Raw genomic sequence first — 14616 nt, 5'->3', positions numbered from 1 at the left:
AAAGCCATTTTTCCAAGCAGGTCCTACTAGATGTCAGTTTATGTCTGCATACCCATGTGCTCACTAATCTAGATATGCACATAGATGAAAGAGAGAGATGGAGTTCAATTTTATGGGCTGAGAACTTTGTGCATGAATCTAGGTCGCAATGTAAGGAAAAAACCCTCTCGTGCCTTTCTATGCATGCTGTAATGACATATCTGAACATTCCTGAATTTTCCCTTTATTTTTTATAGATGCCTTCTTCCACACCCTACTTTTTTTTCCTTTAAAGTCTACCATCTTGCTTAATTTGTGGAACTAGAGTAGAAAAGTGTTGTATATTTTGAAAAGATACTTTTTTCTCTACTTGAAATAAATTCAGGATGTTGAAAATAAATCTTTTGCATTCTTTAAGACAGATTCATAAGATAGGTAAGGAGATAGTTCTAAGTATATCCTAGGCTTTCCAGCTAACCAATGCTCTTCTTTCCTGTCTCTTACCTTACCTGTTGTAGGTAATAAAATCTTGAGGCTTGGGAATGAGGTACTTGGGTTCTAATACTTCATTTTCCATATATACATCTTCACTTCTATTGTCATGACTATTATTGATTGACTGACAACTGTGTACACACCAGGGTCTATAAGAGAGAAGGACGACATATTCCTGGTTCTAGGAGTTCCCAATATAAATTGGAGCAACAGCTAAGAGATAAAGCACAGTATTTTTTAAGTAAACCACAGAGGTATATCTCTGGGTGTTTTTATTTGTTTTTTACAATGTTCTTCCCCTAGCAACTTGATTTGTTGATGCTGCCGTTTCTACTAAGAAAGTTTTCAAGAATTACTTGGAAAGGCTAGTGAAGATCAAAATGACTGAGAAAAGGAGTTTGCTTCAAGCATGGGGGGAGTCAGGAGAGGAAGAATTATTGAAAGCACCTGAGAGACGTGCCTCCAGGGAGAAGTCTCCTCATCCCTATAAATGAGGCAGTTAAATTAGATGACTTCCCCATCTCCGATAATCTGTGGTTCTATTAATAGACAAAGTGAGGAAAGGTCATAGGAAGATGCATAACTGGAAAGGACTTCATAAGCCACCTATCCAACCCCTTCATTTTACAGATAAAGAGACTGAGTTCCAGGAAAGTCAAGGGATGACTTGTCCAAGGTTCCACTGGCCCTGAGTATCAGAGGGAGAATTCAAACCTGGGGTGGGGGGACAGCTAAGTGGAGCAGTGCACAGAGTACCAGCCCTGGAGTCAGGAGGACTTGAGTTCAAATCTGGCTTCAGACACTTGACACTTACTAGCTGTGTGACCCTGGGCAAGTCACTCAACCCCGACTGTCTCACCAAAAAGCAAAAAAAAAAAAAAGAATTCAAACCTAGGGCCTCAGATTCCATTGCCAATTCTCATTCCATTATACCACTGGGAATAGAAATAAAACATATCATAGAATAATAGGTGAGATCAGAGTAGATCTTTTGATGGAGAATTCTGAAAAATTGAGTCAAGAAGACTGGTTTTTTTATTCATTGTTTTTGGAAATTGGATTCCTCTATTCACCCAGGCTGGAAGTACAGCACTCACTTAAGGGCCCAATCCCACCTGGGCAAGTTCACTCTTTCTTACACAGCCTCAGAGTCCTCCACTTCCAGGGGCTCACCATATTGTCTTTCAACATTTTTTGTTTTTACAGTGGTGGTGGTGTTCTATAAATTGTTCTGGTTCCTCTCATTTCAGGCTGCTTCAATTTATATAAGTCTTCCCAGGTTCCACCAAAACTGACCCTTTCATTATTTCTTATGACACAATAGTATTTTATTACATTCATGTACTATAATTGGTTCAGCCACTCCCCAGTTAATGATTACCCCTCATAGTCTACAATTCTTCATCACTACAAAAAAAGCTACTATAAAGAATGTTGTGCATATGTACCCTTTCCCTCTTTCTTTGATCTCTCTTTGGAGTATAGACCTAGTAGTGGTATTGCTGGGTCACAGGGTATGCACAATGTAATAGCTTTGGGGACCACAGTTCCAAATTGCTTTCAAGAATGGTGGTACAAATTCACTGCTCTACCAACAGTGGACTGATGTACCTGTTTTCCTACATCTCCTTCAACATTTGTCATTTTCCTTTTGTGTCAGCTGTGCCAATCTGAGCGTGAGGTAGAACTTCACTATATAAATGCTAACTATCATTCTTACCATCATCATCAATGGATCATTGTCAATATAGGTTAATATCTTTAGAGGTGTGACTCAAGGTTCTATCCTCAGATATCTTATTCAATATGTTATTCAGTGACTTGGATGAAGACATTGAAGACTTGCTTAGTAAATGTGAAGATGACGCAAAGTCAGAATGGTAATAGATTCAGGGTCAAAATACATCTTGATGGCTGGAATAATGGGCTAACAAAATGAACTATAATTCAGATAAATGTAAATTCCCATATAACTTAGCAATTAATATGGGAAAAAACAACTTAGAAATCTTACTTGTCTTCTAGCTCAGTACAAATCATACATGACTTGGCTACTCAAAAAAGCTGATGCAGTCTTAGGCCAAATTAATAAAAGCATGGTATCCACAAGGAATGTGATGATAGTCCTACTCTTCTCCAGTAGCCAACAAATCCAAAGGTGAATAAAAGGCAGTTTCTGTCCTCAAGGAGTTTACAGTCTAGTAGAGAAAATAAGACATGAACACAAAGTAGAGGGCATAAGATGAAATACAAAGTACTAGAATTATTTGGAAGATGTAATAATTAATTCTGGCTTGGACAGTTTAGGAAGGTTTAAAGAAAGAAGTAGAATTTGAATTGAATCTTGAAGGATTTCAATGGGCAGAGATGGGATAGAAGGCATTCCTGACTATAAGGGAAAAAACACCAAAAAAGGTGTTGGTGGATCAGGATACCCACTAGGAAGCGCCCTGCTTAGGAATCATTTTCCATTCAGGAGTATGAAAAGATCTCAGCTGTCCATGAAAATACTAGCTAAGCCCCATTGATTTATATGTTTACTAATTATGTAAGTATCATTTTAGCTTTTAATGGCTCTATACCATTTGCGATTTCTGGATAAAAAAGGGAAAGGAGTGGCACGATCCAATTCCTATTCCTGTCCTCTCAGCTTTTTTTTAGTCCACATTTCATATTTAACAGTTTACCTCTTGTTCATGTGAAGGTACAACATTTCATTGTGAGGTACAATATATCAAATACATATCAAATTACATTAGTACTTCCTTGATGTCTGTGGATTACCCAAAGAACAGTCTTGATCCTTTTAGTAGTTCTTCTTGACTACTTAAATTTCTTTGATTCTATTCAAAACCAGTAAAAACGTTAATTATTTAAGAATCTAGTAGAGAGCATTGTAAACCAGACATTGATTCTGCACCTTTCTCATTTCTCATTTAGGATTATTATTAGGATTTAGAGTTTTCCCATTGGGGGTTCAGGAAAGTCTGCTGAGTTTTCCTAAGTTAAAATAGTTCTGCTTTTCTGTAACTGAATTCCACCTGCACCTATGCCCAAGAATTCACCCACATCAAAAGCTGGGTGAAAACATGTGAATTAGAATTATAGGATCTTCATTGCTAAAAGCAATTGTAGAGATCATCTAGTCCAAACTTCCCCTTCTCTACCCCCATGCCTCCTTTCCTCACATCCCTGACTGGTCCAGGTTATCTCTCCTCAGACGGAACCACTCTAGTTCTTGGGAATGAGCTGTATCAGAGCAGACCATTCCATTGCTGGATAGCTGTAGAGTGGGACTGTTACCAACTTTGGCTTCTATTAATGCTGCCCAAGATTGCATTAGCTTTTTATCATCAAATGAATGCCTAGCCCATAGTAGGCACTCCCTAAATGTTAGCTGAATGAAAGCTCCATTCCCTGCAGGGGTAGTGGTGCGTGCCTATGATTACCAGGGAAGCAGAGGCTGATGAGTCTATTGAGTGAGCTGCAGCAAGCTAACTCAGTCAGTCCACACTAAATCGGACATCCATAGAGACAGCTAGATGGGGTACTAAGTACCTGTTTTATCCCCATTCATTTTTTCAGCATCATCAGAAGGCTTAATTTATTTCATTTGTTCCCTAGGATAATTTCCTCAGGCTCTATTGAGGCCTAGGAAAGTCATCTCTGCCTGTGTACAAAGGAGTTTCTCTTCACAAGTAACTCTATCTAGGGGTGTCCCATGCTGGAAGTATTTAGAAGACTTCAGCTCTCTGAGGACAGGCAGCAATGCATTAGAAATGAAAAACATTTTTAAAAGTATACATTCTTCCTCCAAGATAGTAGAACCTACCAGCCAGCCGTGCTTTGAAGTTTATCTGCAATTTCTTGGTCCAAGAATTATTTTCATGCATGAAGGAACCTGTGAGTAGAAGTCTATCCAGGAAAGCATTAAATATGAGGTCAGCCTACCTCCCAACACCAGAAGTGAAAGATAATTGATAACTGACCCTGCCTTCAAAGCAAACCATTTAAGCACCTTCTAGGAAAATTCTTAGCTAGTGTGAACAAGCCCTTTAAAATTAAACCTATCTAGAGAATGATTTTATCAATTAAGTTTGTATGGAGATGATTATGTATTGGGCAAGTCTTGGTGGCCTGAGTAGGCAGTATGTCCTGAAGTGAATATCTTTTGGGCTAATTTAGGGATATTTCTGTATGGAGCAATACAGAAGAAGTATAACTATTTCACTTACCAGGTTGCCCATCTACCAAACAGTAGAATGATTTCAGGCCCTCCTAAAAGGAAATGAGATGTCATCTTGGTACATTCTACCCTATTTCAAAGACTGTTCACAATGGTTTCTATGTCATATCCACTCAATTGCTCCATCTTATCACTTCCACCACTTCAACATCTCTCTATTCACACTGCAACCACTCCAGTCTAGGTCCTTATTATCTGGATGATTGCAAAGGCCTCCTAATAGGAAACTGCTTCTGGTCTCTCACTTCTCCAGTCCATCTTCTGCACAGTTGCCAAAGTGATGGTATATTACAAAAGCATAGATCTGACCATGCTACTACTTTGCTTAAGAAGCCATTAGATTAAAATACAGTCTCCTAGTTGAAGCATTTAAAATTCTTTTAAAGTCCAAAGCTGGCTTGCCTAGCCATCAGGCTTTCAGGCTGATTACACATTACTCCACTTCACACACTACTCTCCAGGCAAACTGGCTACATTTACTGTCTTTGATTATATTGTATTCCTATAGTAGAATATAAACTCCTTGAGAGCACAGACCATCTCAAAAATTGTGTGCATGTTCATGTCCAGCACCCAGCACAGCATCTGACACATAGTAGACACTTACTAAACGCTTAATAAATCCTTGTTGGTCCATCATTTGATTACAAGGGTTGAAATTCCATTCTAGAGTTTTTTTTCTAGAGAGCTTAAAGAGAATAGGTCCAATCACTACCTCAACAAGCTCCCTTATAATTGAGAGGGGGGGGAGGAAGGAAGGGTTAAAGATTATTCCCTTCTATGAGATAAGATACTTCTGAAGAAGTATGCAGTCTTTAAATGTTCATTCACACACAACTGTCCATTTGAGGAGTGTTTGGTAATATCTTCTCAAGTTTCCAAACTAGCCAATCCATGGCTCCATGAGAATAGAGAACCTGTGTGTTACTTTGTTTAGGCTGACATGATTGAAACTAGGTGGCAACATTACCAACAAAGAACTTTGTAAGAGAAGCAGTATAAAAATAGTTATCCAAGAAAAAACATATGACTAGAAAAGAAGGCAGGTCAGTCATGAGCCCAAAGAGAAGGATAACCAATGGGACAGATGGTGTACTGAAGTAGTAGCTAGGAATGTCAGGAGATCTGTAGGAAGAGCCCCAGCATGCTGGGTAAACTCACAGTGGAAGACTTATGGGAAAAAATGGACATAAAGATCACATACTAAGAAGGCATGGATGGGACAGGATCCATACCACTGGAGGAAGGCCTCATATCCATGAGATCTCAGGTCCATCAAATCATCCAATAGGAGGTTACTGTCTCCTACCTCTTAAACTAGTCCATTTCTTCTTGGACATCCTTGAAGCTGACAGTCTAGCAAAGTCATTCCATTTCTTTTTCTCTTAGGCTGTCTACCCCAGTCAGTTTCTAACACTTAGCACAGTGCCTTGTACGTAGTAAGCACTTAATAAGTACTTGTTGACGTGTTGATATGTACATTATAGGAGTCCAAGCAGGACTCAAGATTAGCTTTTTATAAATTGCAGAAAGGAATTCTTAAAAGAGCATGTTTGCCCTTCTTCAGGATCTAGATCCTGAGCTCAGAAATAAATTTTGTTTTAGTCAATTTCATGAGGTTTTTGGAAATGTTTGACTAAATGCCCTAACTGTATTCCCAAGGCTTGCTTTTGCCTATGATTCTCCAAATCAGTGCTGAGTGAATTCTCCATGTAACATACTTACTCTTTGTTTCTGTTTAGGAGCAGGTATGGTAGTGGACTGGGAGCAAGAGACCGGCCTTCTCATGACCTCAGGAGATGTACGGATTATCCGAATCTGGGACACAGATAGAGAGATGAAAGTGCAGGTAAAAAATACTGTGCTTGTCTTGGCTGGTGGGACATGTTAGCCACCTCCTTTTACCATTCTTCTAGAACCCTGGCATTTTTCCCAGTTCTAGTGCTGCCAAAGAGACTGTATGTGCTACTCTCCTAAGATGTTTCAGATTCAGGGTGTTAGGTCATCGGTTGTAGGATTATAGATTCAGATCTGGAAGGAACCTTCAAGGTCATCTTGTCCCATTCCCCCATTTTATAGTTGAGGAAAAGTGAGGCCTAAAAGGTTTATGTGACTTTCTTAAGGTCATATAAGTAATAAGTCTTAGAACCAGGATTCGACCTCAGATCCTCTCTTTCCAAATCCAGCCTTCTTTCCACTGTGCTTCTCACAGATAATGTGGAACCACTATCATTCTCAATTTTCTTCTTTTTTTCCTCAAAGTTCAACTCTGTCTTCAAATCTCTCTTAAGGTCCCTCCTTTATTTGTGATTATAGAGAAATAGATTCTACCCTTCCAAGCAATGGATCATCACTGAAAGGGAGTTGTGGTAAAACTGAAATTATTTAGGGGAGGAGGCAAGTTCTGCAAGAAGAAAGCCTTCACTACTGGGGACAAATGAAGACTAGACTTCAAAGCTTTTAGAAATTAATTACCCCTGGATGAACATTAATTACGACACTTTGACCCTGCATTGCAGCATAATTAAGCCTATGCTAATCCTAATTATTTCCAAATATTATTTTATCTGTGTAAATTAAGGAACATCAGAAATCAGTAGGGTGAAAATATTTTAAATTAGAATGATTAATTATTCGACTGTGTGCTTCTGAAAACATTTTTTATTTTCAGTTTTAATAAAGAGAGAGAGAGAGAAGTAAATTAGTTTTGCTCAAGACACCCTGGAAAGTTGACAGAGGGCCAAGAAGGGAAGGAAGAGAGCTAATGCAGTCTGGCCAGAAGCAGCAGAGGGAGGGGAGCCAGATGCTGCTCTTAGAATAGTGTTCAAGGTGGCTTTAGGACACAGGGGTTTCCTTTATGCCCAGAACTCCATGAGATGAGAATTTTTCTAAAGGTGAGATTTTTTTTCTAGGGGAAAGTAGTTGTTTCCCAGCTGCTCTCAACTTAACATCCTTGACCAACTTGGATCCGAAGCTAAGATGTTTGATTAGACAAAAACTGACATTGTCAGAGAGTATAGCGCATGTGCTCCCAAGACCAAAATAGAAAGGAGGTGTGAAGTGAGCTAATGCAATGTGAGGAGGGCCTGATTATTTCCCAGTTGTTAAAAGCTTCCCTTCCTTTTGTATCTGTTAAATTAAAACTATTTTTCTTTCTTACCGTTATTTCCTTTCTGCAACAGGCAATATTCTCATTGGTGGCCACGTGTGCACCTGGGGGGGAGCTGCAGCCTGCAGAACTACCACCTAGGGCATTGGCCCAATCGCACCACCTTTACACTTGGCATTCTCATCCTCTGGACACCTTTGACCTTCTATTTTGGAGCCTGTCATCTTTTGTTTCACACTCCCTCTTGTTATTAAGTCACTGCCAGTGGAACTGAACAGTTCTAATTGGCATCTTTTTCTGGAGAAGTTGTTATTCCTGTTAGGAAAATGTTCCTCTGAAATGACAGATTTTTTTTTTCTTAGTAAAATACAATTCCTATACTGAGGAAGTAGCCCTCAACCACAGAGAGAACTTGACTTCCCTAGAGATTCTGTCTTTTAAACAAAAGGCCTCTGCTAAGGCATAGAACAAATCAAGAGATACAGAAAAGCTTCCCTTAACTAATCAATGGTTTTATCTATTTGAGTTTTCCCTCCTTATCCCCTGGTAGTATTTTCTTTCGTGAAGCTGTAGGATGCTAATTACAGATTTGTACTCTGGTTTAATACATAGAAAAATAGTATTCTTTAATGGGAGCTCCTAGTTAAAGTGGTAATCTCTTGTTTTTCATATATGTTGGATTTCTTTTTCTATATGTCTGTTAGTTGCAAAATCTTTTTATATTCCTGAAAGCATTTTTCTCTCCTGTGGCCAATTTTTTTTTGTCTTCTGCTCTTCCCTATCAAGCATTTATCACCACTCCTGCCCTTCCAGCAGCATTTATGACCATCAGAAAGGGAGGGGGAGTGATGCTTTATAGGAAGGAAAATTCCTCCTGGAGATTTTCCTTAACTAATTAGAAGTTTTAGGAGAGAGATAACAAGGCTTCTTCCCTGCCAAATGTGCGTTGTCTTTCTTTTTAGGAAGGGAGAATATGTTGTTGGAAAGTTTAATTGGACCTGAAAGACAGTCATCACTAGATTGTGTCTGTGAGCTATGTGGTCTCCTGGGAGATGCATGTTTATAGCTTTTACTTTCCAGGCTGGTGGAGCTGAGGTACAATTGACCTATCATTCATACTGTGGGGACAAGTGCCTCTGTGCTGTTAAGAGTTTTCTTACTTTTCCCTTCTACTCCTAGGTTCCTCAAGACTTTCTGACTACTTCTCTGGATGGACATAACATCCCCGAATGTCACACAACAAGGGAGGGGGAAGGGTTTCAGTCAATAAATACAATATCAGATTATTTTTGGAAAGACTGATAGGGGATCAGTCAGATAGCACCTTCAGCATTCTCAAGAAGCCCCTAGGAATACTCCCTATGAGAGGACTGCACTTAGATGCTCTGCTGGTGTCTAAATTGTGATCTCTCTGTTTGTACCTTAGGATATCCCCACGGGTGCAGACAGCTGTGTGACAAGCCTCTCCTGTGACTCTCACCGCTCACTCATTGTGGCCGGCCTTGGCGATGGTTCCATTCGGGTCTATGATAGGAGAATGGCACTCAGTGAATGGTAACTCCCCAGAGCCTGACCACTCTCCTGCCCTCAAGTGTTAGTGGTTTTTTCTGCTAGGTTCACTGCAAGCTGGTACCATGGAAATTCAGGATCAGTTCAGTGGCGTGTTTCTTTGTATTTCTAGGGCCCGCTTTCCTCAGGTACTCACTTCACAGCCTCCTACAGATGCTAAATATGGGGTTTTTAGAAAGACAGGACAATGTTCAAAAAAACTGACCAGTCAGATTCCCTGTCCAAGAGGTTATTGGTCAGAACTTCAGGTGCTCAGGCAATTGCTGCTTCCCCCCTCCCACTGAAAGAGACTTCATACATTTCTTGGCAGAGGTCTACAAATAGAACAGAGCTCTTGCATTACTACTCTATAGAGTATCTGGTCATAAATGTTGGACTGAAAACTCTTGTAGAAGCTATAGGAGCTTCAATTCAAAATTCACTTCAAGGCATTCATTAAGAACCTATCATGTTGCTCAACTGTAAGAAAACACAAATACCAAGAAAAGAGTTCCTTCCTTCTAGGAGCTTAATAGGGATATGTGCACAACATATTATTACACAGAGAAGCATGATACTAGCTGGGAAGTGAAAAGGACAATGGAGAGAGGAGGCAAAGTGAGGAGCAAAAGATCCCCTAATCTGTGTTGGAAAAGATGTAGTGAAATGAGGAAACCGCTGCAGAAGAAACATAAGGCAGATTTCATGCCTGCCCTGTGGGATCCTTGTGATCAAGTTGGAGAGATAAAACATGAACCAGTTTGGTAACACTTAAGTGCTAAAGTATGTGGTATTCATTATTTCAATTCAGTAAACATTTATTAAATACCTACTACATGCCAGATACTGTGCTAAGCACTGAGGATACAAATAAGAACAAGAAAGACAATCCTTGCTTTCAAGGGGCTTGACAGTCTAATGGGAGAAAATCAGACACAAAAGGAAGCTGGAAAGTGGGGGAAAGGGGAGCTTCACCAGAGGGTACCTGGTATAGAGGCATCCCATTCCTCAGAGTTCCAACCAAGGAGAGCAGCATATGGGAAATGGAGCATTAGCTGAAGAGTCCAGCTAGACATGATACTGACTGTGTATGCACCTGGAAAGAGAACTTTGGGCTAGATTAATTAGAATTGGGAGTTCAAGCACCACCTTCTCTGTAATGCTTTTTCTGATCCCTTCATCTGTTAGTGTCCTCCTTCCCAAACATGTTGTTCAGTCATGTCCAACTCTTCATGACCCCATGAACCATACTGTCCATGGGACTTTCTTGGAAAAGATACTGGAATGGTTTGCCATTTCCTTCTGCAGTGGATTTAGGCAAACAGAAATTAAGTGACTTGCCCAGGGTCACACAGCTGGGAAGTGTCTGATACTGCATTTGAACTCAGGTCTTCCTGACTCCAGGCCCAGCACTTTATCCACTGAGCCAAACTACTTCCCAAACTACTTTATAATTAACTACTCTGTATTTATTCTTTTTACATTTTTTCTCTATGTACTTTTATACTTATACTTGTCTCTTGTTAGAATGTAAGATCCTTATGAAAAAGTACCATTTCATTCTTTATATTCATATTCTCAGTGCCTAACACAATGCCTGGTACATAGTAGGTGCTTAATAAAAGTTTGTTGATTGATTGATTAGCTAGGCATAAGGTGGGTTTGCCAATCAGTCAGTCAGGGAGTATTTATTAACTCACCTACCATCCCAAGTACTGTGCTAGGTTTTGGGAATCCCAAAACCAAAAAGGAGAGATAGTCTCTATTTCCAAGAAATTTCCATTTTATAGGGGAAACAACATGTACTTACATGTAAATATGTATAAAATAAATACACAAATGAAAATTGTTGTTGGAGAGAGGCACTAGCAAATGGGAGGATTAGGAAAAGGTTAATGTAGAATGTGACATTAAGAAACCACAGATCTTAAGAGTGCATTCCAGGCTTGGGGAGCAGGCTGTGCCAAGGCATGGAGATGAGAGATGAAGGAGAGTAATGTATGATAAAGTGAGAAGGGTAAGTTGATACTAGGGAGTGAGAGCTTTCAAATCTAGCCAGGGAATTTTGTATTTGAGCCTAGAGGTAATAGGGTAATAGGCACATTCAAGAGGTTGTGACAGGAAGGACGAATCAAGTCTGCACAGGAGCTAAAAGGGGACTTCTGAGATAGGGTCGACTGAAACCAATTTGACGGTGGGCCAAGTTGCCAATGGGAGATGAATCAACAGGTCTCCAAGGGAGGATCATCTTGAAATTAGCAAGAATGTCTAGTGGGTGAGGTGGGTCTTCTTATGGTACTCTGCATAGGGAGCCACAGTAAAACTGCTGGTCTCACTTTTTCTCACACTGCCTGACTGAAGAGTCACCCTCAGGAATGCTAAGAAAGAATGACAAGGGCTACCAGAAACCTTTGCCAGATAACAGCTTGTTGGACCCACTCAGACCTAGGGATGCTTACTGGCAAATTCCCTAAACCAGATTACATCAGAACCAAAGGTGACCTCCAGGCTCTAGACCCTTCAGTTCTCTCCCCAGCCATCACTCCCATGTTAACCACTCTCTCCTCTTTTCTCCATCCTAAGCCCTTGGTGAATCAGTTCAATTCTACACTGTCCTTGTCTCTTGATTCCCTGGCCTCCTTATCATATCATGGATTACATCCAGCATCACTCCCACCATCCACTGCCTTCACTCATGCCATCCATGTGCTGCTGAACAAAGGTGCAGAAAATCACAGACTATTCTGACCGGGTCCCCTCCAAATTTATGTTACACAATCTCAACCGTGCCCTCACTGCTGCTCGGCAATCCTACTATACCTCCCTTATCAACTCAATATCCCACTTTCCACAGTGTCTCTTCCAAACCTTCCTTGGCTTCCCTTCTCCTCACCCTCTCAGCTAAGAATCTTGCCTCGTATTTCACTGAAAAAATTGACAGAAAGTTCCTCCCCTCCCACCCCTATCTCACATACAGACAGGTATCTTCTGCCACTATTTCTTCCTTCACCCCTATCTCACACACAGTGGCCCCTCTACCTGCACAATGGATCCCATTCCATCTCATCATTCCATCCTAGTAGATTGCTCCCTCTGTCATTCCCACTCTCTCACTTATCTTCAGTCTCTCACTGTCTAATGGCTACTTCCATGCTCCCTACAAACCCAGCCACGTCTCCCTCCATTTTAAAAAAAACCTTCACTTGATTCTTCCATCTGCACTGTCATCCCATATCTCTTCTGTCTTTTGTGGCTAAACTCCTTGAAAAGGCAATCTACAGTAGGTACTTCCACTTCCTCTCCTTTCACTCCCTTCTTAATTCTCCACAACCTTCCAACTTCATCATTCAATTGAAATTGCTTTCCAAAATGACCAGTGATCTCTTCATTGCTCAATGCAATGACCTTTTCTCAGTCTTCATCCTTCTTGACCCAGCCTTTGCCACTATCAGTCACCCTCTTCTCCTAGAATATACTGACTTCTCTAGGCATTTGGGACAATACCCCTTCCTGAGTCTCCTTTGCTGGATCTTCACCCAGGTCAAACCCACATGGGTGTCCCACAGGGCTCTGTCCTGGACTCTCTTCTCTTCTCCCTCTATTCTACTTCACTTGGTGATCCTATCAGTTTCCGTAGATTCTATTTATCATCTCTATGTTGAGGATTCTTAAATCCACTTATCCAGACCTAACCTCTACAGACCTCCAGGCTTACATCTCCAACTGCCTTTCAGACATCTCAAACTAGATGCTGATTCTAAGCTCAACATGTTCCAAAACCGAATTCATTATCTTTCTCTCCAAATTCTCCCCTCTTCCAGACTTCCCTGTTACTGCCAAGGGCACCACCATCTTCTGAGTTCTCCAGGTTCACAACCTGGGTGTCATTCTCAGCTCCTCACTGTTGCCCCTATATCCAGTCTGTTGCCAAGGGCTGTTGATTTAACCTTTGCAACATCTTTCAGATATGTTCCCTTCTCTTCTCTGATGCTGCCACCACCCTCGTACAGGCCCTCATCAACTCTTGTCTAGACTATTGCAGTAGCCTTCTGGATGGTCTCCTTGCCACGGGTCTGTCCACTCCAATCCATCCTCCATTCAGCTACCAAAGTTATTTTCCTAAAGTGCAGATCTGACCTTGTCATCCCCATACTCATTAAGCTTCATGGCTCCCTATCATCTTGCTTATCAAATACAAAATCCTCTGATATTCAAAGACCTTTATAACTTAGTTCCTCCCTACCTTTCCAGTCTTCTTATGCCTTACAATACCTCCACCCCCACCATACTGTTCAGTTCAGTAACACTGGCGTCCTTGTTTCTCTTACAAGTTATTCCCATCTCTAAGCTCCATGCATTTTTTTCTGGCTGTCCTCCCTGCCTGCAGTGCTCTTTCTCCTCATCTCTGCTTCCTGGCTTCCTTCAAGTCCCAGCTTAAATCTCACTTTCTATCAGTAAGATTTCTAGTGTCTTCCCTCTCTTTGCATGTTGTTTTCCCTATAGATTGTGAGCTCCTTAAGGGCAGGAATTGTCTTTTGCCTTTCTTTGTATCCCCAGCACTTAGCACAATGCCTGGCACCTAGTGGGCGCTTAATCAATGCTTATTGACTGACTGAATGACTAACCAAAGGTAGTTATAAAGAACAAAGATGGCACTTAAAATTTCTTTTAACCTTTACCTTCAAATCATCAGCATTTTTATTATTGCCTGATATTTCAGTATATAGGTATAACATAAAATCACCAATTTTGACTTCCTTCCTAAAAGCATTGACAGGTCTGACCATTTCACTTCTCTGATTAAAAAAAAAAACCTTCAGTGATCCCTTTCTTGCTTCTAGGATAAAAAACAAATGCCCCAACCTGGCAGGTAAAGCCTTTGACACTTACCTTTCCAGATTAATAAATTATTCACCTTCTCTGACCTTTATGTTCTAGCTAGCCAAACTAGCTTGCCAGCTATTTCCAGAACCCAGCACTTCTCTGGCTTCCTTGCCACCTTCACACAAGCATTCATCACTCATGTCTAGAATCTCTAATTACTACTAACTCCTCACCTGTTCTCAGCTTAGGTGCCACCTCTTAGATAAAGCTTTTCTGAATCTTCCCAGTGAGCTCCCTTGTTCTCTCTCTCTCTCTTTCTCTCTCTCTCTCTCTCTCTCTCTCTCTCTCTCTCTCTCTCTCTCTCTCTCTCTCTCTCTCTCTCTCTCTCTCTCTCTCTCTCTCTCTCTCTCCCCCC

General features: G+C 40.8%; 1 protein-coding gene across 2 annotated transcripts in view; it reads left to right on the top strand.

The window, feature by feature from the left end:
• The window catches only part of RPTOR (regulatory associated protein of MTOR complex 1), a 488176-nt gene that overhangs the window by 465361 nt on the left and 8199 nt on the right, over positions 1–14616 (top strand). For both annotated transcript variants that reach the window (XM_027850143.1, XM_027850144.1), the window contains 2 exons: positions 6463–6569; positions 9256–9383. In XM_027850143.1, the coding sequence (XP_027705944.1) occupies positions 6463–6569; positions 9256–9383 (235 nt within the window). The remainder of the gene's footprint in view (positions 1–6462; positions 6570–9255; positions 9384–14616) is intronic.

Source organism: Vombatus ursinus, unplaced genomic scaffold (assembly GCF_900497805.2).
Source record: "Vombatus ursinus unplaced genomic scaffold, bare-nosed wombat genome assembly UNPS02008996.1, whole genome shotgun sequence".
Lineage (NCBI taxonomy): Eukaryota > Metazoa > Chordata > Mammalia > Diprotodontia > Vombatidae > Vombatus > Vombatus ursinus.
Note: the sequence above shows the minus strand (reverse complement) of the source record. Positions and strands in the feature narration are given on the sequence as shown.